Raw genomic sequence first — 27,353 nt, forward strand, 5'->3', positions numbered from 1 at the left:
ACACATGGGGACTAGAGCTCCTGGCTCTAAAAGGAGACCTGGGAAGAGAGGAGGGGGAGGAAAGAAGAAGCAGAAGGACAAACAGGTCTTATAATAACTGAGGTGGTTGGCATTCTTCTCATTCCCAAAGCCTTAGATGGTGATTCTGGATCTTGTAATGTGGTTTATGGAAAAGTGATTCTGTTTTGCAAGACATAGTTTGGAGGCTAACATAAGATGGTTGTGCTTCTATGTGAGGGAATGTTATTGAGGAATAACGTTACTGACCTCCTACTATGGATATTTTATTGGCATTGTGGCAATTGAATGCAGCTTTTTCAAGTCTTTCTTCTGTTTCATTTTCAACTGTTTAGGCATCACAATGAATAAAGAAACAAACACTTTATTTTGTCAGACATCTTTCATTCTGTAAGATCCCAAAGTGCTTCCCAAATGACACAGAGTAGAGTAGTCACCTAGACTACAAGTGAAAGGCAGCCAACATCCAAGCTGGAATATGATGGCAGCTTCAGTAACTCCCAGCACCAGTTCCAGGCAGGAAGCAAGGAAGAAGGTGCAACTAGACCTTCAGGGGCACTTGGGAAAATGAAATGCAAATACTTTGGCTGGGATAGAAATGTTAACACCTCTGCTTCTTTTAAAAAAGCCATAAGATCTGTCCTGCTCAGAAATGGCAAGGAGCACAACTTATATATCTAATACAAAGGAATTAAGCTTCTCAGTAAGATACACAGAAGAATACAAATATTCCACCTCACTCCTATATTCATATACAGTGTTTTCTAATATCATTAAAACCAGTTTTAGACTTGTGAGACACACATCAAATTTTATCACCTTAAATCAGACAACTTCATTTTGGCTATTTCCTGCTCTGCCCAACACCTTGTGTGTAAGTTGTTCAGGGCAGGAGGGGATTTCCTGGTGGGTAGTGGGACCGCAGCTCGCTGTCTTCCCCTCTACTTGTGCTTCCCAGTGTCATGATTGCCATCCATTTCCCCAACAGCGAAACGTGTGCTGTTGTGCAGCAACCCCTCATCCTCCCTCCCAACACCGTCATGGCATCATCCATCCCTGGCCTAGGAATTGCTGCTACAATCCCTGCTATGAACTGCAGCAGGGGAGTGACCCTGTTAGCTGTCCTTGTATGCAGGATGTTTGTGTGCTGAGTTAGGTGTTATTTAGGGCTGGAATATTTTTCCCCATTAGTCTGCAAAGTGAGCAGAAATAAATAACAACATGGTAATTAGCTAGATACCTCTTTGGTGCTGTTCAGATACCCAGTTCCCACAGCACTTGATGCAGTGAAAGAGTGTTTGTAAAGCACACCTCTCAAAAAACTGTCCCAAGTAAATGCTACAAGATCAATCAGTTGCAGATGGAGCCTGCTGGATACATACCACAGTATATTTTTTACATGCCGCAGATAGACACTTACAAGGGGATAATGCAAAAGATTTATGTCCAGTCTTGCAGACAAGTGCACTTATCCTGGCTTAGCGCACATGAGCAAGACAATGTCCACAAACATCCTCCTCCAGAGCTAGCTATTACTGTACAATGAGTAAGTGCTGCTTGTCACTGCTCCCCTGCAACTGCTCAGTCTTATGACTGAGACTTAAATATTTTATATTAATGGTCTGAGCTAACAAGAGGAATAAGGGAGTGTTTATGTAAACCGTTCATTGGGCAGATCATTTAGGGGGTGAGAATAGGGCTATTTCCATCAGTAAAAAATGTTGAACAGGCAGAGCTGGTAGCACCTCCATGAGCATAGCAGGATCCAGAAAATGGTGTGTCTTCATGGCATGAATCTCCATTCACTGTTTAGTCCAAGCAAGGAGCTTGTAACATGTAGCTTCTGTCCAGAGGCAATTTCGTTTATCTCAGTAGTCAGTGACTTGTTATTGTGGTGCAGAAAGTCCCTAGTCCACTACCTTCTGTTTCAGAAGATGAAAGTCCCTCATGACACACCTGGACATTTAAACAATATAATGCAAGGTGCAGAGAAAGATGAACCTAGTGGCGTAGAGGAGGCAGGGGAAATTACAGTGAAAGAGAGCAGATAAGAGTTAGAAAAACGAGGATTGTAAACAGAGACAGTTCTGTTCTCAGGTTGGCCAAGTGGCTGCTGCTAAGTCACATTAAGCCTGGGTTGTCACCTTTGAAATTTACTTGTTGCTCTGGTATGCAACACAAGAATGTGTGTCGTTTCATCATGCTCTTGCCTACACAGGTTTTCTAACTAATTTATTCCAAACTGTAAGAGCAGTACCTTGTACTAATTGCCCCACCTGCTGAATGATCAACGAGAAAGCTGGGACTTTGAAATAAGCTGTTCTGCTCTTGAGGAGAAAAGTGAGAAATGCAGATTCAGGTTATTTCTCCCTTGTCTTATTCATTCAGTGTATGTACAAGCTTTCCTATTCCTGAACGAATGAGAAAGTCTGCGAGCACTGTAGAGCCTCTACAGTGGCTGTTAGCACTGGCATCCCTTTTGTTTGCTCCCTAATCTCCAAATTTAAATTAATCTTTTTTTCTTTTTTCTTTTTTTTTTGCCTGGGAATCAATGACACTCTGCTAACATATAGTAGCAGAGGCCACAGGCACCCTGGATGCTCTTCCTGACAGTAGCAACCCACACTTGCTATGGCTAAGTGAAATATGGTAGCAGGATCATCTTCTCAGTCCGTAAGTACAATCTTCAGGTGGCCACAAATTTCTGAGAGATTATCACGCTCAATGGTTTAGCAAGTTTAAATCTCCTGTAATTCTGAGTTAAGCATTCAGTTGGGAGATGTGCAGGAAAAAGCTCTAAAGTGACCAGGGTCTCAGCAGTTCACCAGTATTTGTGGAAGTGGATTAGGATTGAGGGAGAAGTTCTGAAGCATGCTGTATATACAATAACGCTAGATGGCCACACAGTCTCCAAGAAACTGCTTTTGCCTTTGGGTCAAGTATGCAGCTTGTAGGCTGTGAAATATATAAGGTAAAATGTGTTAATCAGTGAAGCAGGAGCACGCTTGCATGCCTGCTGCTCTGTGTTGGTAAGCACGTTCCCTTCTGAGCTGGCAATCAGAGCTGCAGGAATGGCATCTGCTGCTGGTTGGACTGAAACGTCCACCAAATAACAAGAGTATCATGCTGAGATGATGGAGCCTTCCTCCAGATCTGTGATGTCTCCATCAGCAGGAGCTGAACCACATGCGAAGCAGCTGCTGAGCCACCCATTTCCAACCTTGCATTTTAAGTAATCTGAAACCCCCATAATTGCCAAGAAAAGGGTGGGGTGCGTAGAGAGAGGCAGAAACCTCTCTGGCCATCTAGCTTTCATCAGCCATATTTGTTTATTTACAAAGACATCTAAGTAAAACCACCCACCATTCTGTACGGCAGTATCCCAACTCTCTTTAGCGCTCAGTGCTCTCAGTTTTCCACCTCCTACTGAAGCACACAGCCCAGACAAGCCAGAGCAGGATTAAGGCTGTCAGGGGAAAGGATTGATGGTGGGTTGTTATGCTTCAGCAGGTAAGCAGTTCTTTTGAGGGCCAGGATCCTTCCTTAAAAAACTGCTGCAAAAGTGACAAAAAATTCACCACATTAGCCTGATTGTTACAGTGAGGTTTTAGCCTGGTGTTTGAATACAAACCTTTTATTCATATTGTGCTCGAAGTATTGCTTGTATTTTTTTCACTATGATTAGGTCTGAATGTTACGCTACTTTCCCTTGTAACTAAGAATACAACAGCTGCTAAGAAATGATGGTTTTATCCATCTCACCACCTAGTACAAACCTTTCAAGCTTAAATTCTGTCAGCAATGAGTTTCCTGAGTTACATTCAGGTAACTGTAACAACATCCTCTTCTGGTTTCTCTGACCATAACTGCCTGCCTCTTTGCAGTGATTTGTAGCTGTGCATTCAGGCAGGCACCAACTCCGTGCACGATGGTGCGAGAAAAAGAACCACTCTGAAGACTTCTGCTCCAGAACCACAGGCTGCTATCGCTTGACATGGATGCAAACTAGGATCAGAGTTTACGGCTTCATTTCCAGTCATCCCAGGAAGGCAGGATGGTTCCAAATGCTGAAAGGCAGCCAACTCTGGGGGACAGAGCCGTGGTCCCTAAACCACCTCTTTGCTTGTGGCCCAGGGAAATGAAAACCTGAAGAGTGAAGCAGAGAGGGAGAGCACAGAAATTGTGCTGTGCTGCAGCTTGCTCCCTGCCCAGTGGTCTTGTCCATGGGCCAGTGAAGCCTGGAAGTCACTAACTGATGGCTGTGCAGCCTGTGATCCACTGGCTGCTGGAGTGGCACAGACTGTTTCTAAGGGATCTGTAAAAGCTGAGCAACTGAAGCTGAAGCAGCTTCGCGCTTGGTGCACAGCAACCCACAGAAGTGCAGGTTCAGAAAGGGTCCTCGCCTACGTTTGAACACAACCCTCTGCTTCTCCTTCATAGTCAGAATCAACTCTGACCAGGAATGGTTATGTTTTTGAGCTGTCACATGAGGCAGTGACCTCTAAGTCATGCTAAAGGAAAACTTTTGTGAAATTCATGCTGGCGGGCAAAGGGGAACACAAACATCTGTAAATTAGATTCTCTAAACATGCAGGTCATCTTGTTTTGAGAGCACAGAGAGAGGATACACGTATTTATAGCCACATATTTACAGCCACCTAGAAGATATGTATTTACAGACATATATTTACTCTCAATTTATGTTGTGAGTGCATTCCAAGCCTCACAGTGTCCACAAAGCCCTGTCCATGGGTAGTAAATCAGGTCCTTCTTCTGTGGCTTTTGATCACTGTGATTCAGCCAGACTGTGGGACAGCTGGTTTCCATGAGATAATCAGTCTTGTCTTTTTGTGACTCTTCCAGAAGTGGGCTAGCATACAAGCTTTATCACTAGGAAAACTTTCTTTGCCTGTTGTCCTTCCAAACACCTCTGGTATGTGTTGGTAACACCAGGAAATGCTGAGGCTTTAGCAGGACCATGGTTTAACCCCAGCAGTACAGAGGGCCATATTCCTATCCACATCACTCCCTTGGAGGACCCACACCACAAGCATGGTGGAAAGGGACCTTTTGGTGCCATGGACAACCCTTCCCTAGGGCATAGTCAACACTTGCTTTACCAGGCTTAGACTAGGAAATCTACATTGTACATGGTTTACCAGTCACTGTACTTATGAATGTACTTAATTTATGTTTTGTAATATAGGCAAGACCCACACAAGTATGCAGACAATAAAGTAAGGTTACTATCTCACTGCAGAAGCCATTCCTTCTGATTCCCTCCCCACTCAATTTTTTTTGATGACTCAGAAGGGATTTGCACCCTGCAAGAGTACATTGATCTCCAGCAACAGTCTGGAATACATACAGATCCAGAGTCTCCAGCCCCTTAAGTCTACCAGGTGCCAGAGGTATGGGATCAGGCATCCACAACCGGCTCCCTGCAGCTCCTCTCCGCCACCCCTGGGTGGGGTGGAGAACCCAGCCCATAATATATGCTTTTAGCACATTTTCTGAGGAGTGAAACTCCCTTCCCTCACACCACAGCACAAAGGCACTTTGAATCCTACAAAAGGCATGCCAAAAAGCAAATTTCTTGCTAACAAAAAGAAAATGAGGAATGTGATGTAGCTGGTCTGTTGGGCTTGAAGGGGGAGATGATTAATCACCAGTGAGGGAGGATGACCATAGAGGGCAAGTCAGCATCTCTGTCTATTTTGTTTTTCCTCCCCTCATCGCTCTCCCTTTTCAAAATGAATTTTAACAGATTGTTTATAGTAGAGTCCCCTCTGCATGCTTTGGCATCTCATCTGAAGTCAGCAAGTCCCATCCTCTCTGCCAGCATACCGAAAACACGATGCTAGAGCTTTCCTTGGAAACAAACCAGGGGTTTTAGTGGCTCAGGAATGGCCATAGGTGAGTCCCTACAGAGGCTCAGGTAGCCTCTTTAGCGATATTTTCTGCACGTCCAGAGTCTGCTCTTTGTGAAAGCTTGTGCTGTGATCCCGTCACACTGCCCAGCCCAAGAATGAATGAGTCAACATAAAGGGATGAGCAGAAGACAAGCCATGATAAGTAGCAGCTTAGTGATGCTCTTCCTTCTTAGCTCCCAAGTCACACAAAGCATTACAATACTATCTACAGGTGGAAACAACACAGGATAAGCTGCAGGTCCTGTGCTGATATAGATACTGTCTCAGGATTTAAATGTGCATATGGAATTTTAGTACACTTGCAGTCATTAAGATTCAGATAGCATTCACTGAATAAAAGAGATGTTAATATTTGCAGACCAAATTCCATCTTAGATCACTTCCTGCCCTATGTGTACAGGTACACTGTTTTTCACTTATCCTCAAACCCTTGACTGGGAGGGAGGTATTTCCTTTAATGCTGTTAGGCTGAGACCAAGAGCTATGTAATTTACAAAGCCTTCCAAATTCACAGGGAATGGGAAGCAACACAGAAGTATGAAGGTGCAGCCTTTCCCACGGTCTTTTAGGTGAGAGAAGAAACAGAACTCACCAATCTTCTCTTGGAAGACTTTATGCGCTGATCTTGATCCCGAATAGGCAGAGATGCTTACAAAGTCAGTGGTTTTCATCTAGGGGAAGGTTTTTAGATAGTTTTGATAAAAAGTCTATCTACAGCTGCCCCTCTTTAACTTCAGCATTGGCTATATAAACAGAGCTCCCACAAGGACCTATAGATGCATCGCGTTAACACCGACCTCACGGAAGGGAGCAGTGCTGGGTGAGAGATGCTCCAGTGCAGATCCAGCAAATTCCCCCTCCATGGAGCAGGCCTGTAGCATCCCAGGGTGCTGTGTGAAGTAACATTGGTACTACGGGGCTAGCACTGACCTTTCTCTTTTCCTAAAGCACTAAGCACTGGTCCTAGGACCTCAGCAGGAATCACCAGTTGTGAGGCTGCAGTGCACATCATGGAAGCACACACCATGGGTCATTGCGGAAGTCTGCTCACATGGAAACGACCCAGGATCAGGAAATCTGGCTTACAGCAAAAAGCCAAAGAAATCGGAGCGTTGTGGACTAACATAATTAGGTGCCAGACAGAAGGGCTCAGGACATATCGTACAGACTATTTGTAAAGACACGTTCCTGGCATTCTGCGTCCATAAATAATGTTTGCTAAAAGGTATTAGGTGCCTTCCCCAAGGGCTGCCAGAAGAAAAGAAATAAGCAGACCAGAAGGAGCTTAGGCACATTCCAGTTTGGGGAGGAGAAGGAGGCTGCAAAGACAGCTCTAGCAGACTTATTACAGTACCTTTATGATATGTTTGCCTTTTCTTACCCAGAGGGCAGGGGTGGGGGAAACATAATTCTTCTCTCTGACAACGATAAAGATATAATGCTGTATCTGTATAGACAGCACTCTGGTCTGTTTGGGCCACTCCGGCAAAGGTGTCTTGAGCCAGACTGACAGCAGCCAGAGGGGGTTCTGGCAACCGCTCGTATCCCAGGGACGTGACAGTTACCTGAAGTGATCACATCAAACTTTGGAGAAAAGCAGGAGGAACGAGGAAAGTGTTTGGATCTGCACGAACTAATCTTTTCTTGCTCCATTGTTATTTGCAGAGTTGATCCAGGGCAAAGTGTCATGTCTTCAACCAAAACAAAGAGGCAGTGTGCAGAGCACACCACGAGTTCGCCGATGTCCCCGCCGTGATCCTGCAGAGGCCTCAAAACACTCACAGCTGAAAGAAATGGATCATGATGATAAAGGAGAGTTATCGCTGCTTTATCCTCATATGCCCAGCAAGTCCTGCAAAAACTCCCCCTGCCACTTCCCCAAATGCTTTTGCCTCAGGCCCAAACTCAGTTACCACTTTAGTCCTATATGGGAAACCCCAAATCAAAGTTGGTAGGACTTAATTTCACTGCAGCTGTTCCCAGCACCCTCTTGGAGGTGCAGACAACTGCTGGTTTCCATTTGTCCATCACGGGGTAGCCAGGTCTGACAGTGTAAGTGCTAACCCCGGATTTGGCACAAATTACAAACTGGAGTCTGTCTCCTAAAAACTTACCTGCTCTGTGGAAGATGACCAACTTTTGCTATGGTATTCTGTTGGGCTAAATCATTACATGGTGTTTTGCCCAATGGGTAGCAATATTTCAGTGGCAAAGGAAGCGATCCCGAGGCAATCTGGGATCTTTTGAGATGAAAGGTGATCTGTGACCGTCCTTTATATTATCCCCAGGAGGGGGGGAAGAGAATTGAAAATATCAACCATTTACTGGAAGAAAAACAAGTCCAGCCCTGTATTTAATCAAAACATTTTGTTTTGTTCCATTTGTAATTATTTCCATCCAATGAACAAATATTTTAGCAATGAAAATGACAGTTCCCTTCCACTGGCAAACAAAATAAAAATTCCTGTCAGTTCCCCTACAATGCCACAGTGAAGGTGACATATTTTTAATGTTGTGTTGAAATTTTCTTTATTTGTATTCCAGTAATGCTAAAGGCATCAACTGAGGTTTAAGAATCTATTCAGTTCAGTGCTGGAGGGTTTTTTAGGGTGGTGGTGGCAAAACCAAAGATTTGTGGGGAGAAAAGCTGAAGAGACATTTCATTTCCCCCTGAAATCCATGAGAACATGACTGAATTTGTCCACAAGAATTTGACTGAGGCAGAGGCTCCTGGCGGGTGAATGCTAACCTGAGAGCCCAGGGGGGTTATTTCTGTTCCCAGCTGTACTGGTACCCTGCATTTTTTTCCTGGAAACACTAGTGCAGGTAAAACTGCTGGAAAGGGGGGAACAGGAAAAAAATCCCCATCTCTGTACAGGACTTGCTCTTACGCTCGAAGAGCAATCACAAAATTGAGGCAATGAATTGCAGGTAGCTCTGTTTTAATTTATTGAGACCTCATGCCCCTAAAGAGAGTTAGAGTTAATGCAGGCTTCCTATAATGCCTCCCCTGCCTTCCCTCCCTGTGCCTCAGATACCTGAACTCTGTGTTCCTCACAGAAAAATTGAAATAACCATACAGGCTCCCTCTGCAAAGCACATTGAGGTCTACCACTGAAACACCAGTAGATACACATTGCTATTTACATATACTGGGATATTTCTTCCCTTTCCAACCCCCAGAGCCCTCTGACAGTCAACAGCACTCACAGTAGTGATTTCCTGGCTAGAACAGGTCAGCTATTTTTCCTCTAACACCAGTAGATTTCACTGTCCAAGTGAAAAGGGAAAGATAGTTCATGGACATAGCTGCTTCCTATTAAGTGATTCTTCACCCAAGGACATCGTGCTGCTTTCTGCTCTGTCTCTGCCTAAGTCCTGCTTCCTGGTACTGTCTCTGCACCTTGGCTATCCACCCAAACAGGCATGTCTTCATGCCCTGTAGCAACAGGTACTTTGCAAAGGAGTCAGCATCTGCCAAAAGTGGTTTAATATTAATTAATGCAGGCTTCTTGCCATTTTCTCCTGCAGATCAAAATAACAGCACACCAATCACACATCTTTCTCACTGGCACGTTTTACTACCACAAGATCAAAATATCTCCCTGAAATCCAGCTGTACAGCCCTTCGCCGCACAATAGGCAGAATTCAGCTGCCTCTCACGGAGTGACGTGGCCAAGTCAGCACCCCCTGAAAGAGCAGGAGTTTCTGCTGGAGACAAGCAGGACAGACGCAGGTGCTTAACGGGCAACGTGAACAGCTTTCTCACACAGGCAGAGATGGCATGTGGGGACCTACATTACATTGATTTAAGCCCTTGTTACTGCATTTCATAGCAGATAGCATTGCTAGCATGTGTGTTTGATGGCGAGCAAGCAGTATCTGGTTCGCGGGGAAGGGGGAGAGTTTTGAATAGTCAGAGGCTGTCCAGATGTGTTGACTAAATATAGGGAAGCCACCTGGGAAGCAAACCCACAGAAATCAGAGGGCCCATTTGCCATTGGTCTGGCTGGACGGTGTGAGAGCAGAGAGGTAACCCTTCCCTTTGCAGCAGGTCACCACCCCATGGCAAGGGAGGGGAGCTGTACTCCTTTTTGGTGAGGGGAAAACAGGGTGGCCACGGCGTGCTTGCTGGCCAGATCTTCACCCGAATACCAGAATGCAAACACAGCTTTACTCTGAGATACTCAGACCTGCTGGCACCAAACCTCACGTTACTCATCCAGAACTCCACCCCATCCCCCATTTGGGTACTGCTGACTTTGCAAAATCTTTTCCTCACCACAAGTCTTCCCACAGAGCATGTTTTGTGTCAGAAATAAAGTGTGGTATGAGAGGCCAGAAAAACCTACAAAGCATCATCTTCTAGTGCTTTTAGCTAAACATATCATGGTCTGCAAGAACTGAGAGTTAAAACTGATCAATAATCCAAAAAATTTAGGATCTATGCTAAAGATGCCTCTAAAAATTCCAGCAGAATCACAGTCAAGTGCTAACTCCAACTGTCTAGCCTGTCTAGCTCTGTCTTATATCCCAGTCTCTTACTCCATCTGTGGCTTTAAAGATTGTCTCTGTTTCTCCTAGAGCTTTCTCAAAGTGTGAGCCACCAAACTCCACTTTGAGTCAAATCTCAATAAATGTTCAGGTGTTCAAATATAGGACTTTGGTTATGTTTGTATCTCAGAACAACCTGATCATTAGCTCACGCTTGTGGGGATAACACGTGATTACAGTCTCACTTGTACATTTGCAGCATCATGTATTTTCTGTAAGTGTCTTTTTTTCCCTAACTTCCAGGATTGCAATTCTTTGCAGGCATGGATTTATATAGCCAGGAGGTCTATCAAGCTATATAGTACATCAGGCACCAAAACAGACCGGAGTATTAACGGGGAGGCCAGGAAGGTTCAGAGTTAAGGAATATTTCTATTTCAAGTGCACAAACACGTAACGCTACCTGCAAGGCTTGCTGATAAGAACATAGAGACACTTGGGTTAGCGCTGGAGCCAGAAATGTTACACCAGGTCTGAGCAGGAGCTGTGCTGCAGCCACGGCTGCCCTGCTTGCGGGCTCCAACAGTGCCACAGTGCTCTGTGCAGCCGAAGCAGCTTCCAGGGTACTGGCAGTGTTGCAATTCCCCGAGCTTTTCTTGCATTGTGGAATTACACTGTTACACCTATGTGATTTAAGCAAGATCTTTTAAGGAGGTACCAACTCCCTGCTTAAAACAGCTCCTACCCAAATAAGTACAATGACAGGATTTCTAGTTCAAGTTATTACAGACATTAACTGTTAATACAGTCAGTGAGAGCAATATAGAGAAAAAAAAATAGATGGCTCTGAAGGACTGTTTCAGAAAGCAAGAACTCTCCATTAACAAAGTCTCTCAGATATGGTCCCACAGACCTGTGCATCTTCACAGGAACATCCACAGCCCTTAGGTATGAGGACAGCAGTTTTCATGTTTCCACTGGCTTTCACCTTTGCTTGGGCCAAGTCATCTACAAAGACAAGGACAAAGACAACATATGCATGTTATTTCTGAGGTTGCAGGTGCCCAGGATGAGGAGCTGCTGATAGCACACCCTCCGCTGTGCCTGCCACCAGGGGCAGCTGAGGAGAGACCAGTCACGGTAGTGGGCTTGTTGGGATGAGAACTGGGACGCCTTTCAGTGCAGCAAAGCCCTGGTGGCTCTGCTGAGGGACTCAGACTGCCTCCAACACGGGCAAACAGAGAAATGGTGGAAGGGGGGACTCCTGAGCTCCTCACACCTCTTCCTTTCCCCTGGTCGATTCTTCCCCTTCCCTCGCTGCACCCTCCCCTGGCCTTCTCGCATTCTCCCCATTCCTCGCATTGCCTCCAGCACGCCTCGAAAGCACTAAGCCCGCCCTGCTCGCGCCCCGCGGCCATGCCGGAGCGCTGGGTTCCCCTCGCCCAGGCCTGTGGCACCTGGGTTTGCGGGAGCTGCAGCGGCAGTGGTGGGGCAAACACCCGCCTCCCACCCATCTCCCATAGCCCTGAAGGATACCGATGCTTTCTTGCCACCTTTGCTGTGCATAACACTGCATGAAAAGCAACTTCTGCTTGATGCCATCTATTTACCTTAACTTGGTCTCCTCCATTTATTCCTCACTGTCCTAGAGTATGCTTATCTTATCTTGCAGACCTTACTTGACATCAGGCAGTTTGCTGTTTATATGAAAAAGGGTTTGGCTTTCAAAACAGTTTGGCAGCTGCAAACAGAGCAAGATCTTCAGAACAGCCTAGCCTGCATTTTTGGGGCACTAAAATGAGCAGCCAGCTTGTCCCAGAGGGCTCTCTGTGATGGCGTGCTTTGAAAACATGACTTTAAATATCCCTGAAACAGTCAGATGTGGAGCTTTTATTGAAAAAAAGAGACTCTGGGCAGGTGCCTCCCGAGTAGTCAAGCTTACCTGACATCTGCTCTGCTGCCTGTCGCAGCCCTTCCCTTGTTCGGTGCCGCCCTCTGAGCCTGGGGAAGTTTGAGTTATTGGGGCAAGCTGAGATCTGGCCCCCGTCTACTGCTGACTTTGACTGACTGGAGCCTGACTGATTCAGTTTGCAAACCTGCAACAATATTTGTTGTCTCTTTGCCTGTTCCTTCATACTAGAACTAACCCAGGAGTAAGTAAATTGTGCTGCGTGACTGCAAATCGCTGAGATTCAAAGCTGGGTCATCCAGAGGTCAGTATTCGCTCTCCCGTACTCGCTCTCGGTTTTTTTGTTTTAAGAGCACTGCCAGGAACTCTTCAGAAGGCACCAAAGAAGGCTGTCATTATACACATCCACTAAAAATACATATGCCCATTATTTTAAGCTGGCATGGAAACCAGCCTGTCTTAACTTAGTTCAATCTTACTGGCCTTAAATGAAGGATCATTGCGCAACAGGTTTGTTGCAGTGACTGTTTAGGTGTACAACAATTTGGTGACATCAGTCCTCCATCTTATGAGCCGTGGAGCACTGCAGAGTCATGAGGTGATGTATCACAAGCCTCCTGTTATTTCAGGATACGGAAATATCACTCAGGCACTGCATATAGACCATGGATTCATCATAAGCCAAACTGGAAATTTCAGTCTGAACAGCAGTCTTAAATTAGAAAGCACAGGGAAGTCTGCAGTAACATAGCAGACTGTCTCCATTCATTCCACACTAGACAAGAATACAAGGAGAAGCAGCATTTTATAGACAAAAGCAGAGGTAATATGGTTGAGAAAAAAGCCACAAAGGGCCTGGCCCCAAACCTCTGAAAATGCTTGGTAGTATTTCATTTTCTTCAGTGGGCTTGGATCACATCAGAACAGAGGGGATTTGAAGGTATCATCAGCACTTCCCATCTGGACCTAGAACAGCCCCACTTCGGGGTTAGTTTGGAGAAAAAAATTGGCTCTTTATGATGAACTCACTTTTGTTATTCTGGACAGCAGTTATCACTCATTGCCCATAGAAATACCTAGTTTAATACAGGCTTGCTGCCCAGGCAGCTCTTACAAAGGAGCCTGGTTTTACCTTCTTTTTACAGGCAGGGAAAGGGAAAGCACAGAGGAATGAACTGGCTGGACTGGGAACAGCGACCTCCTCAATGCTGGTGTCAGATCGGAGCTCCCGTGCCCTCCCTGTCGTGCCAGATGTGGGGCCAAGTAACAGCACACACCTGCTGCTTTGACACAGTCGTGCATGCAGACTGTGGCGTAAGGGCCACAGTCACGTTACCGACCCGAGTTCGCAAACAGTGGAGCCAGCGATATCCTCCGGGATGTCCAGAGGAAATACACACCCAAGAACTGGATATCAGAGTTGTACACAAACGAAAGAGCATTGATTTGGCTTCAGCAAGTGATTTTTTAAATAGCAGGTTTGCAGAAACAGATGCTATTTGTAAAGTGACTCTTTGGGTTATCCAGACAGGTCCTTGGCTACCGAACACTGTCCTGTCATCAAGGACACTGGTTTTCAAATTTTTTCAGTCTGGGAACCCCTGTGAAATTTTCTAATGGAGGTTATGTCTTGTGTAACAGATTTAAACCTACTCACAGTAGGTTTAAAAACCTACAGAGTTGCTTTCCTCAGTTACTTCATCTGAATACTGGGCTAGTCACATCCACAGGAACCAGCAACCACTGCCCCAGACTAATCTTTTCGTGTTTTCTTTAGTAAAAGCATCCAGGTGGCAACTCTCAGTGCTCATGTAGCATCCAGGGGCAAGTGACCTTCGTCATGTCACTGAACTTCACCGGTGCAAATTCTCGTGTAAATTCTCTAATTCCTGAAGCTGGGCTCATTTTCTGCATATCAACAGTCACTGGTCCCTAGTTTTTTCATGGGAGGAATATAAAATAAATAAATAAATAAATAAATAAAATACAACAATGTATACCCCCTCCAAGTGGGAAACAGTCAATTCTATGATCAAATTGTGAGAGCATAATTATGAATACAATTAAGGTGAAATACAGCTCTATTGAAGTTGGTGGGAGTTTTATTATTAACTAAAGTTTCACCTCTGTGTTTCGGGTGGATAGTTCTCCTGCTCAAGGAAAGAAGTCATTATTTAATCAAAATGACATTTATAATGCAATGGCTCTATCATATTCAAACCTTAAGGACATGTTTACTTTAATCGGTTCTAATTAAATTCCTACACAAGAAAAATATTTAGTTCTACTGATGTGTGTACATGTACTCAAGGGAAAGCAGTGCAAATTGCCAGGGATCTCATTAGCTGCTATTTGTACTGCTTTAAACTCTGGTGATGTATTTAGCAAGTCGCTTCTAACTCTTCCCTTGCACTACGCTGAAACAGATTGCTCTAAAATGAGAGCCAGAGCATTCCCAAACTAAAGCGATACAGTGTTTACAGCAAGGTAAAGGAGGCAGACATTGCCAAATCCTCAGTGCTGTTAATTGCAAGGTTTAAGCTGCACTTTCATAACAGCCAGGATTCTCCAGGGCTAAAAAGCAAACAAACAGGCGGAGGGATGCTCTCACGTCTCATGCTCCAAGCTGCGGGCGCAGGGTGCCGTGCTGGAGCGTGTCAGGCAGATCCTCCCCAGCTGCCCTTCCTCCCGGCTGCGCCGAGCTGGGGCCAAGCTGAGACCAAGCAGGGCTGAGCTGCCCCCAGCTCCACATAGAGCAAAAGTTGCGAAGGGGATGGAGAAATGGGCCAAACGCCGAGCGCACTGGAGCTGTGTCCAGCTTCTGCCCTGCCTCGCTGGTCTGGCCGGCAGCGTGGACACACGGAGCCTGGCCCCAGCTGCTGCCGTGCTGCACCTCCATCTGTGCTTGTCCTCTAACAACTTTCACAGCAGGAGAAGACGGGGTACAAACACCCTAGAGGGTGGAAAGGGAGCTCCATGGCAACAGCACCTCTCCTCTGAGCCCTGGCAGTTCCTCCTTGTCACCTTTTCCCTCAGTTTCATGGTGGGAAACTCCCTGACGCCCTCTGATCTTTCTGTCACAGTCCCCGGGATCCTGTCTCGGTTTACCAGTCTCTTATTGACAAAGCAGAGCATGAAACTATGCAGCACTTCCAGTGAGCTCAACCTAGGCTTTGCAGAGGGGAACAAGTCTTGCTGTCATGTACCCAGCCCTATTAAGCTATGTTCTCGTGCCCTGGCCCCCCCCGACCTTACCCCGTCCCATCTCTATATTTTCAGGCCAGTGTGCGCACACACAAATGTGAGGTTGGACATGATGCTATTTGTTCCCATGGGATGGTCTTTGTACAGGGACCTGCAGGAGCTGGCATGAAGCTTAGCTGAGCTCTGGGGGACACCGATCTTCTGTCCCTTTGGAAATCTCACCCTGCCTGGACCCAGCTCAATTGGTCCCAGATGGTTTCATTCATTAGCATCACTCCCCTCCTGCCAAAACCCAGCTCTGCCCAGGGCTGGGCAGAGTTTACCCTATGCAGAAGCCTCCAGACCACTCTTTCCTTACATCACCAGTTCTTGGACTCAGCACCGCGGCCCCTGTGCGGGATGCTGTGAGCCCGGCAGGGGCAGGGCTCGGCGCTGAGTGTGGGCTCTGCAGGTCCCAGGGAGGCTGGTGGCAGGGCGCCAGCACACACAGCTCTTCAGCGGCATCCTGCAAGGCAGGCACCTTTGCACCCTTTTGCTCCTGAGGCTGCGATTGCCCTAGCACTCCCTGTCTGTCTGCCTGGTGTCACCTGCTAGACAGTGAGAGCGAGGACAAAGCTCACCCAGGGACTGCTCCCGGGGTGCTAAAGAGAGATGCTGGCGGTGTTTGCAACTGAAAAGGAGGAAAGTTGGCAGGTGAACTGCGACCCGAGGGTGCCTCAAAGTTGCTTATGCTCATCCCTTGTCACCCACCAGAACAGTCCCATAGAGAAACTGCCCGAGCTGGGAGCTGGAGGAGGTATTGCCTGCCACCAGAAAGAGAAATTAAAGAACTGAGGAAATAAAGGCGGCGCAGCAAAAGCAGGCTTTGGTGTACCAGCTCCCCTGTGTCCCGCTTGGGCACAGGCAAGCTCTGTGTGGAGAGGAGACATCCTGGTCCCTGGGCACCTGACCCCAAATGTTGTTCCAGCTGGGAATCAAACCCCAAACCAGTGGCAGGACACAGGCTATGAAGGTCCCCATTACTGACAGCATTCCTTCACCAAGCACCGAATTTTACTTCTATTTTAAATTCAGAAACTACTGTTTTGTCCAAAATGAAGCATCTCTGCCATTCGCAGTCTGAGAGCCCTCTGTGCGACTGGGCTGGGGATGACATTCGCTTTTCCCTAGCCCTCTGGTCACCTTCCGAAGAAATTTGTTCTCAATTTCCTACCCAAATCCTATCCTTTCCTCACAGAGCAAATGGATGTGATCAGAAAACCAAGTCACAGACATCTGCTATCTCACACAGCCTGCAGATAGGAGACACCTGAAGACCCGCAGAGGGTCTGCTGCCTCCGTCCCCTCCAGCCTGGCCTTGGGGTGCCACTGGCAGAGTTCCCCATCCAGCCTCTGGGCTTGGGCCCCGCTCAAGGCTGACACAGCCACTGTCGAGGGAGGGGATTGCTGAGGTGAGGCTGTTCCTCCTAAAAAATACCCTTCCCCAGTACTCCGGGGCCTAAAGAGGATGCGTGAGCATCTGTATCGCCAGCTCCAGCTTGGGGCCACAGGCTCGTTGCCCGTTCTGGCTCTGGTCTCCTCCCGGGTGGACAGCAGCCACCCCAGCAGTGCCCAGGACCAACGTGCCCCTCGCCACGGCTCGCCCTGACAGCTGGGTCACCGAACCCCCCCGACCCTCCCAGGACACCCAGGTCAGGCAGATAAACAAGGTGCCTCTCTCTCTGGCCAGGCTCAGCCTCCACCCTTCCTTCCTTCCTGAGGGGCTGCCCTGCTCCTCAGACACCTCAGAGGCTTTTCCTGTCCTTCACCAGCTCCCTTGTCTCTCCTGGCGGCATCCCCGTCCTCATGCCCAGCCTACCTCCCAGCCACCTTCCTGGCACGTGGCCGAGTGCGATCCACCATGCGCTCCCTGCGACCCGGCAGCAGCCGAGCACCCTCCTTCTCCCCGCTGAGCTCTCCCAGCGTGGCAGGGAGCTTGCCCCGACACAGGCGGGCTCAGATGCCCCATCCGGACACCTCACCTGCAGCCGGGCATGAGAGCAGCGGTGGGTAGATGGCTGTGCGCACTGGGCATGAGGAGAGGAGAAACAGCTGATCCCTCACCAGGGAGCCCTCGCTGCCCGTACTCCGACCTTCGGTGTCAGAAAGTGGAGGGAACCTGTAGGAGAGCAAAAGGAAATTGCAGAGGGCTTGATTTATAAGATAATCAAGAAGGCAGTCAGTGCAGGGCAGCACGGTCTGCCTGGGAAAGGTGCTGGGAGGGGGTGTATGTCTGTCCTTCCCATTGCTCTGCAAGGGGTGAGCCCTCAGGGCAGGCGATTCACAGGAAAGCAAGGGGGACTGAGCAGCTTTACGCCGCCTGGCCCGGCTCTGGAGAGTTGGAGAGCAGTGACCTGATTTTCACCACTTGTTGCGGTAGCTTTTGAAGTCAAAGGTCCTTCAGCCCAACTCGCTGAGCGCGAAGGTGTTTCCAGCATGCACACACAAGGACACGCTGTGCCTGGCAAGCCCGCCGGCCCCAGGCTCCCAGGCCAAAGCGTGGGGCCGCCGTTTTCAACGGGGTGGCGGGGGGTCCTGCAGCAGCAGTGAAGAGCCAGGATCACCCACCTGTGCTGGGATCCAAACTGCTCCTGCAATTTGAGCTGCCCGGCTCTGGGGAGACTGATGAACATGTCAGCAAGCAGAAACAGGGCCAAGGCGTTTAGCTCTCCCCATGCTGTGTTGAGCGAACCACTTGGAGCAGCAGCATCTGCATGCGAGGGAGAGAGGGCTCAGAGGGGCTTTGCCTGTGCAGACCAGCTTTGCTTGTTTTACTTACTTACTGCATTTATTAGATTCCTTGAGGAAAGAGCAAAAACTGCAATGTGTCTAGACTGAGACAAGTGTCTGCAGCAATACACAAGACTCGAAGGGGTTAACATGTCACAACGCACAGGCTTGAATGCCTCTTGCCATCCCAGCAGGCTATTTTTTGCACTGTAAGGGGATTGCAATAAACCAGCTTCCTCTTTTCCAACCCCAAACCTTCACCTGGACAAACCGTACATGTGCGGGCCACTGCCAAGCGAGCAGGAGGACCGTTCCACAGGAAACCGGTGTCTTCTGGAAACCTCTGTTTACAGGAATGCAAATGTCATGTATTTCCTCTTTTTCCTCTTCGAAACCTTTTTTTTATTATTATTTTTTTGCTGCCTGCCAGGCAGTGGCCCTGCGGCACTAAGGCGCCCACGCGGTGGGAGAGACTGCCCTGGCCTCGGGAAATCCCAGGCTCAGCAGAGCGAGAAGAGGAAGGGTGCTGGGGTGCAGAGAGGGCAGGCAGCTTCCCGGGACCTCGCGGCAGGGCTGGAGCTGAGAGCTGCCCCTGCCAGGACTTCCCAGCCCTGCATGTCTATGGCATATTATCGCCGTCTTTTCTACTCGCTTCTCCCCAGGTCAGTTATCACACAGATCCAATATCCTGCTGCTAGATATGGCCCCAAAACCTTGCTTGAGTTCAAGTCGAGGGGTTGATTGCATTGCACAGGGTCCTTTTGTGCCACTCTGCAGGTGTAAAAAGCAAACCAGGGTGTAGTCAAGCAACCTGTCCAGATCTGGCCTCTAACTACAGGGGTCAGGGAACAAGACGGAAAATGAGGTCTAATATATATGTATGATGAAAGATTGACAGTTGTTTCATTGTGTGCTTCGGTGAGAAAACCACAAGGACAGCGATACTGGAATGTGTTTTTCTTCACCACAGATAATTCATGCCAGGTGGAGGGGCCCGTTCAGTGCATGAGGAATCCTGTGATTTGGGGGCTGCACGCCTTAAAGAAGATGGGTCCTGAAACTGCTCACAAAAATCCTGTTCTGCCAGACAAGCTGCAGCAGCAGGAGGTGAAGTTATTTGCACAGGGGACCTGCCTAAAGCAAAACAGCAGGGGAAACCTGCCCCAGCCGGGAGAGCTCGCCCGTACGAAGGCACACACGCTCCGGGCTCTGTCCTGCCACTGTGTAATTCGGCTCTCAGGGAGTTTTTCAAAGCAGGGATCACATTTGACAGGCTTTCTCCTTTGCAGTTACGAAGCATCTCAGTGGACACTAGCAATCACTCTGGGGGGGAGATTCAGCGGTGATTTCAACCATGGCAGTGCATGTTAGTAAGCGGGCAGAGAGGAACCGCAGCATGGCCTACACAGTGTTAAGAGCGACTGCTGAAGTAGATGTCTTGCTTTCCAGCTGCCTAACTTGGGAATACATCACGTTACAAACAGCACTTGCCCCAAAAGTTTACAATTTGAATAGACAAGGTGGAAAAAGGGGAGGAAAAGGAAATGTTCTTGCAGTCATTTACAGAATGGGAACTATGCTGTCCCCCTCCTTGCTCCAGCCCTGGGACTTTCAGGAGCGTGGGACCCCCACTCCCATCCTCTGCTGGACAAATGGAGCTGTGGGTGCTCCCAGCAGCGATGAAAATGAAGCCCCAGTTTTGGGGATCGCAGCGGCTAAACCAAACTCATGGCCGCCCTGGCAAGGGGGCTGATGTGCCGGGGCAGCTCCCGTGAGCCCTCGGCCTCCCCCCAGAGCGCAGGCTGCCTGCTCCGACGTCCGCTTCCTACCAGCCCCGAGGCTCACCAGGGCGACAAGACGGGTAGGATGCAGCTGCGCCCCCGGGGATCCAGAGACGCTCCAGCTTTCCACGCTCCGAGACTTCTTGGGGTGGAGAGTTTTCTTACAGCTGAGGAAACTGATGCATCCAGCAGAAATGAAGCTGATGCTGACTAAGAGGCTTTTTTCTTTTCCCGTTACATCCTCTGCAAGTCAAGAGGGAATTTCCTGCCCCGTGTGCAACCCGGAGAAGCCCATGCGCACTTTCAGCACAGGGCTGAAAGGGGTAAAGCCCCGGCACAAGACCTGGGCGCGCACAGCGGCAGCCAAGGGGAAAGGGCTCGTCCAGCGCGTGCCGTGAACCAGGGCACCCTTGCGAGGTGGCGACCGTCCAGCCCGGCGGTCCTGTCAGCTGGGGGACAGCACTCCTGCCCTCTTGCCACCCCAAACTCCCCTGGCTAAAAAATGGGACTTCAAGAAAAGTGACCCAGCCTATCTCAAAGCTCCCCCGTGAATGGTGAGAGGCAGCAGTACCGCTGCTGCCAGCCCAGGGGAGAAGCTGCACGGTAGAAGTGTCCGTCCTTGCTCGCTGGCCTGCAGCAGAACCTGGGCCCAGCGTGTTTGTGTAGCGGGGATACGACCTTTCCTGCATCAAGGGGGCTCACAAGGTTTGGAGCAAAGAACATTAATTACCAGTTTCCTTTTCTGCACTTTCTTCGATTTTGGACACCCGAAACTTTCGTTTCTTGCTTGTGGGCTATTTTTGATGAGGGCTGGAATCACGGCTGTTTGCTGCTTATAACTATATGGCCACAAAGCGGGGGGGGGAGAGCAGCTTCACATAGATGCTTTTATATTGGAATAAAAGTCCTAAGAATATGATAACTTTTACCTGGTCCAGGGCTAGGCTATTTAGGTGTAAAACACTTCAATGCTAATACAGACAATAAATATGAGTTGAAAAAATACATAGCTTTTTAAAACCAATGTAGTTATGCTACTAAAACTTTTCAAGTGTAGACAAAAATAACCATGAACAACACCTAACAACAGCTTTGCAGGGCTCTGTGGACTGAACACTGTCACATATTGTGTCAACACAGGACACTTGTAATATTAATTATCAGTTACATTCACACAAGCACACCCTCTTGTAAGAGCACCTAGAGTATTGAAATCTCGTATTCATTTCCAGCCATTTTCATTCCAAGTTTTGTCCTAGCCTAGGGCTTGTGTGCGTTCCAGGGGATTTTCTTATTCTTGTTCAAAAGCTTACTGTCACTGGTTGGTTTTGTTTATTACATTTTGGTAAGAGAGTCATTTCTGTTGGCCCCAAGCATTTGTGGAGCACAAGGAGGTAAACTGAGCTTAGAAATAGCCAGTTTGAGACTTTGTTTAGGAACCTAGCTTTCAGATCGTAACAAACATTTTCCTCATTGCAAATTAGAGTCATTTCTCTGGGAATAGGACCCCGAAACCACAGCATCCAAATCCCAAGACATATCTGAAAATGCTGGCTACAATTCTCAGTACCTCTTAGATTTGGTCTGAGCTGAAACTGAGTTAAAGGAACATCTCCTCAGGAAAGGTGGGATAGGAGAAGCCTTGATAAGAAGGAAAAATGGTCTATGTAATGATTAAAAAGGGAATGTGCCATGCCATAATTATCCCATGCGCTTAGTCTTGCCCAGAGCACTTTGAATTGCAGCTGTATATAGACATCAGCACAGTATCTTTTTTTTTCTCCAAACTAATTACTTAAAAAAAATAAGCCCCTGGGTGATATAGGAGTACGCTGAGCAGTGCACAAAACCACCGAGCTCTATGGCGGGAGGAAAGGAAGGTGCAAACCAAGCCAGGGCTGGGATACGGTCTGATGGCAGCGGGGCTGGGGGTGGGATGGGAATACTGCATCCCCAAAACACCCCTGGCTGCTGACTGCGCCACTGAATTCACACTCAGGCACCTGCAAATGACCTCTCAGCTGCTCTAATAATTCAGCACTCCAACAGCATCGCTTTATCCCAGAAAGACCCGACATGCCCAGCACCTCCCACCATATGAAATCTGGCACCGTTTGCAATGTGGGGCCAAAGAATGGCCTTGGAGAAACTTGCTAGAAATACTGTAAAGCAGTAACCAGTTTGTTAGCCACATCCATCCACAGCTCCTCAAAAGTAACGGCCTGTCTTCACTTGGTCCTATAAAATGGTCTCTAATCTAGGAGCACCCCAGTGCAGCGCAGAGGGGAGGTTACCGAGGACAGGCCCAGCTCTATCCCTCCCCAAAACCACCTGGCCGTGGCCGCCCCAGCTGTTTGACCCAAGCAGTCCCTGCCTGGGTGTGGGAGTGGGGCTTGGCGGCTGTGCCGTTCGCTGGGGACATCCCGGGAAGCAACAGGGTGACGAGAGAGAGGGGAAAAGCAGCTGTGTGCTGGGGGGGGGGGTGCAGTGGGTCACCCCTTCCTTGGCCTGGGACTGACTCGGTGTGAGAAATAGGGATGTCCTTCCCTGAGGGACTTCACGGCCCCCGGTTCCCACTGGCCCGGGACACAACCCTCTCTGGCTTTCCCACAGACACAGGAGCAGGCGCTGGGGGCCTGCTGAGCGCCTCCAGGGCTGCAAGGGCAGCGTTTCGGTGCTGCCCGCAGACACGCCGTCCCACCGCAGCGGGAGGCAATGGGGAGAGCGCAATAAATCTCCTAGCACAGGGAGGAAGGATGCCTTTTGTTGGATGACGAGTTTGGGAACAATAAAATAATAATTAAATAGGAGAGCAACTGTGGTGGGGAAAAGGGGCCAGTTAAATTGCTTGTTTTTAAACTGCTGCTGGTGCAAACTGGCAAGCTGCATGGACTTGTACCGTGAGAAGTCAGTTTGCCCCAGTGGATGTCTGGCCTGCGGTGTTTGGTCCAGCAGTGTGGGACGAGGACCAGCGTCTGCGGGAGCAGAGCTAGGGGCAGCTGGGCTGGATCTCCTCTGACAGCTCCCTCCCGCACGGTTTTCTCATGAATTTGTAGCAGGGCTAGATCACTCTAGGGCCAACTCTGAACAGATCCAACCCTGGGCAGCACCCACAGCCTGTCTGTGGTCTCCTCCAGGCCCCTGATCCCGCAGACAGCTGAAGCCCGTAGAGCTGGGCTGGTTTAACCGGTGGAGCAGCACATTTTCTCCTGGAGTCAGCAGGAGCCTGGATGGGAGAAGTGCAGGGCCTGGCAATCCCTTGGCAAACAGACCGGAGAGACCCCGGATAGGCTATCGGGTTGGGGGGTGGGGGGGTTGCATTGCTTAAACCTAGCCTGAGGGGCCTTTCTTACCCACATGCAGGGAGGCACGTACACAGCCTAAACAGAGCGTGGGCACGGCCCGCCCGCCGTGCGGCTCCCCAGCGAGCGTGGCCATGGGCCCGCCAGAGCCCTGCGTGCCTGGCCTGCTTGTTTACAGCCCGCTGCAGTGGGGCAGCACCACAAATCTGCCCCGGGAGCTTGCACTGAGCACAGCCCTGCCAGTTCCCCCTCACCCTTCTCACCCGTAGCCTGCAGCCCCAGTACAACCAAGGCAGAGTTTTGCATTGCGAACACATTACTTGGGATTTAAATAGAGAAAGAAAGAAAGATCATTGCTCCACTCTCTCCTCCCCACCCAAAGCATTCCAGCCTTTCCTCTCCTGCCACTTGAGAGGGGGGGTGTTTATTGACATTATGCAAGTGCTGAAATATTTTTCTTTTTCTTCGCGCCTGCCTTTTTTTTCCCCCTCTCTCTCTCAGGGGGTTGCAAAGGCAGTGCAAACCCCTCCCGCCATCCCGGCTTATCAGCCGGAGGAGACGCATTCCTCACGGCTGCTCCCTCCGCAGGTCCCCGCTGGCCGGGCGCCCGCCGCCGCCTCCCGCCCGCCCGCGCCCCGGCGCCGCCCAGAGCCGCCCGCCCGGGCGGGCAGCGGCGCGGGGCCGCCGCGAGGCCGCCGCGATGGCCGCGCCGCCGCCGCGCCGCTGAGGGCGGCCGCCGCGATGCTGCCCCGGCGCAGGACCTTCGCCCTGGCGGCGCCCCGCGCCCGAGGTGAGTCCCGGTGCCGCCCCGCCGCAGCCCGCCCCCCGGTGCCGCCCGCCCCCCGGCCGCGCCACCGCTCCGGGGCAGCGCTGTCCGGCCGACAGGCTCCCAGCGGCCGGCAGCAGGGCACCGCCGCGCGCCCGCGCCCGCCCCGCTTAAATGCTGCGCTCGCTGCTCGCCGGCTGCCTTTGTCCGCACGCAGGTAAGGGCCGGGCCGGGCCGGGCCGGGGGGACCGCGCTCCTCCGCCTGCCCGCGCTGCTCGTGCCTCTGGGGCTAGCGGGGAGCGGGGGGAAAGGAGCGCGCTTCGGGAGGCAGCTCGCTCCCTCTTCAGGAGAGGCTCGTTTCGCGCCGGTAGGAGTGGAAGGGCTCGGGAGGGAGCAGCCGGAGAGACGGCAGCTTTGCGACTGCGAGCAGCCTCTGCCCGCGCGGGGAGCAGGCAGGCTGCTCGGCACGGAGGCCCTAGGGGACTAGCGTCCGAGCAGATGTCAGTGCAGCACCGCGCTCGCTGTCCCCAGGGTGTTGTCCTGGTTTTGACTAACGTGAGGCAGATCAGGTCTGTCCTTCAGCCCTGCCGTTTTGTCATTGTACTGACAAGGATATAATACCACATTCCCTAGGCTGGTCCATCCCCAACAAACAGACATTATCCAGCGTTTGAGAGGTTTTAGTCTCTCTCCCTCCCGTTCAGTGATGATGAGGTGACCCAAGCAGGGAGGACAGCTTTGAACCTGCAGCAAATTAGATGTAATTTTGGAAGTTTGTCATCAAAACAACGGGTGCAGCCCCACCTGTCTGGGTCTTTGCTGAGTCTGCCTTTTTCAGTTCTGATGGGTTTGGTATGTCTTAAACCTTAGCAAGTTTTGCGGGCTTCAAGACCGCAAGATCCAGGTAGCAGAACCCCTCGACTGCCTACCTGTAAGCTGACCCCTGGGTCTCTGCACTGTTGCAGTGCAGGTAGCTCCTTGAGCCGGCACAGGCTGCCGTGTCCATGGACATGTGCTTGGTCACTCACTGCCGGGAGCGCTCTTCCAGGCTCTCCCACTCGGGAGGTTTGGGGGAAGCTCAGCGTGAGCTAAAGCCTCTTACGTGCCCTCCTGGGTGACTACTGGGTGCTCTGCTAGCAAGGGTTGCTGAAGCACATGGCTGTGCCTGGGTTTAGTTTGGAGACTGCATTTACCGACAGTACAAAGGGCTGGCTTGAAAAGCCGCTCTAATGCGATGCTGCCAGGAGAGCACTCCAACCTCGCTGCAAGATGTGGAGTGTGTTTGAAGAGATGCTACCTTACAATACAGTGGAGACAGCCTTTTTACCTCCTCATGTGGATAATTTGGCTCTGAACTTGTTTCCCCCAGGCTCTACAGCACAAGCCTTACAGCAGGGTTGGGCAGGAGGGGAGAGGAAGCTTGCTGTGCCACACGGCAGCATCCCTCAGCACCCGGACGGAGTTACAGCTGCAGGCGTAGGTGGAGGCCGTGGCAGGAGAACACAGGGCATTAAAGAATCAAAAGAGAAAAATTAAGCTAAAGTTTCTCCAAGTAGGAGACCAGAAGGGAGCTTCCTAATCATCTTAGCTGCAAGGAGACATCAAATACTGTGTCCTGGCTTGGGCCATATCTTGGACTCAGAAAGAGCCAAGAACTTGCTTTTTCTTGCAAGTTTTGTGGCAAGGACTTTAAAGCTGCATCTCGAAATGCAGTTTGGGAGGAAGAATGCAAACCAGATGCCTCTTTAGCTCCTTGTGTCATTGCTGCTTTGCTAACGAGCAACTTAGTGGCCAGGCATTGCAGGTTGAGAGGAAGCAAATGAGGAATGACGAGAGAGTGGAAGAGAAGGGAACGCAGCCCAGCAGCACAGGGTGAGAATCATGTACTGAAGAGAGACAGAAAGGAAATCTGAGGGCTAAAACAAAAAGAGCAAAAGCAGGTATCCATGTGTTCCCCCTTACCCCCTGTTTATCTCCTGTCATGGGAGATCTAAGGAGGCCCCAGAGAATAGATATGGACTGGTCCAGCAATGCTGGCAGCCCCCTTCAAGTGGATATCAATGGCAAAACAGCCACCACATAGCAAATGAACATTTTTGGAGTGGCAGATTTTAGTCAGGGGTGTAGGCTGGATCTGGCCCTGCTTTTTGCAAGAATTGTTGGAACAGAGGGTGTTGGGGCGGCAGAACACCTTGCATCAGCAGCAGAGCTCTGCAGCACCTACCCCTCCTTGTCATCCAACCAAGCTCCTTGTATGGCCCCGAGGGCCATGAAGACAAGAATCCTCCCCCCTCTCACGGCCACCATGAATGATTTCAGACCTACCCTCTGGGGAACACCTGCCCACTGCCACCCTGTGCGAGCTGAAGACGCTCTCCAGGGTTTTGCCTGGGGACAGCAATGACTGCACGTAACAAACAGATTAACAGCTCTAGTGACCTCTCTGACAGGATTTATGAGTTCCTTTGACTTAAGCAGGAGCGCTGGGGTCTTAACTGCTTCAGTCTGTGGGGCTATAGGACAACTGTTTATCCAAGCTTATTATAGGCAATAAAACCTGAATTACTACATAGCTGTCATCCCTGGGGGGCAAGTTCCATCCCTGCTGAGTGCCTCCTGTCTGCTAATACGTTTCTGGCTGAATACTCCTGTGTGATATGACACAGCTTGCAAATCAGGCTGTCAAGGAAAGATCTTTGCTAAGGTGTGGAATATTTATTTCCATCACTTTCTGCTCAGGTACATTAGCAAGCTGTGTACCAAGTGACCTCTACGCTATTATACAGAGCTGATCATGAATTAGAGAGAGAGAAATAACTATATAGATTCTTGCTGTAAAGATACCAGCCTATGTGTCCTTCCGCCATACTCCCATGTGAAGGGATGTATCAGCAGTTGTCACAGGTCTTCGAAATCAATGGGACAAAAGTAGTGACAACCAGTAAAGATCTCTCCCCTAGATTATAATATTCGGGAAAATTGCTGCCAAATACCCAGTTCCACTGTGGCACTTCATCCTTCCTAGGTTCTCTGTAAGGCAAAGGGAGTCCAGTGTTCTCCTGGTGAGTGCAGGTCTGTCCCCTCTCCAGCTCTGAGATGGCTTGGGGACAGAGGCAGGGGTCTCTCTAGAAGAGACACTTCTGCAGAGTTCCTGATCCAGCTGCACAGATCCAAGC

At 49.7% G+C, this 27,353-nt stretch overlaps 1 protein-coding gene and 1 long non-coding RNA gene across 6 annotated transcripts in view; one reads left to right on the forward strand and one right to left on the reverse strand.

The window, feature by feature from the left end:
• Positions 1 to 366: 366 nt before the first annotated feature.
• Positions 367 to 17,711, reverse strand: LOC135328706 (uncharacterized). Its single transcript, XR_010389707.1, has 3 exons — positions 17,581 to 17,711; positions 11,360 to 11,454; positions 367 to 7,735 (listed from the first exon to the last, which is right to left on the reverse strand). It is a non-coding gene; the product is annotated as an uncharacterized LOC135328706 (long non-coding RNA).
• Positions 17,712 to 23,924: 6,213 nt separating this feature from the next.
• Positions 23,925 to 27,353, forward strand: part of LOC112980235 (uncharacterized) — a 36,251-nt gene continuing 32,822 nt past the window's right edge. For 2 of the 5 annotated variants that reach the window (XM_026094936.2, XM_026094938.2), the window contains exon 1: positions 24,237 to 24,394. In XM_026094936.2, coding sequence (XP_025950721.2) covers positions 24,352 to 24,394 — 43 coding nt within the window. In that variant the 5' untranslated portion in view covers positions 24,237 to 24,351. Of the gene's footprint in view, positions 24,202 to 24,236; positions 24,395 to 27,353 lie in introns of those variants that run through there. The other 3 variants (XM_064513883.1, XM_064513884.1, XM_064513885.1) reach the window with 3 other exon arrangements.

This window comes from Dromaius novaehollandiae, chromosome 6 (assembly GCF_036370855.1).
Source record: "Dromaius novaehollandiae isolate bDroNov1 chromosome 6, bDroNov1.hap1, whole genome shotgun sequence".
In the NCBI taxonomy this organism is placed as follows: domain Eukaryota; kingdom Metazoa; phylum Chordata; class Aves; order Casuariiformes; family Dromaiidae; genus Dromaius; species Dromaius novaehollandiae.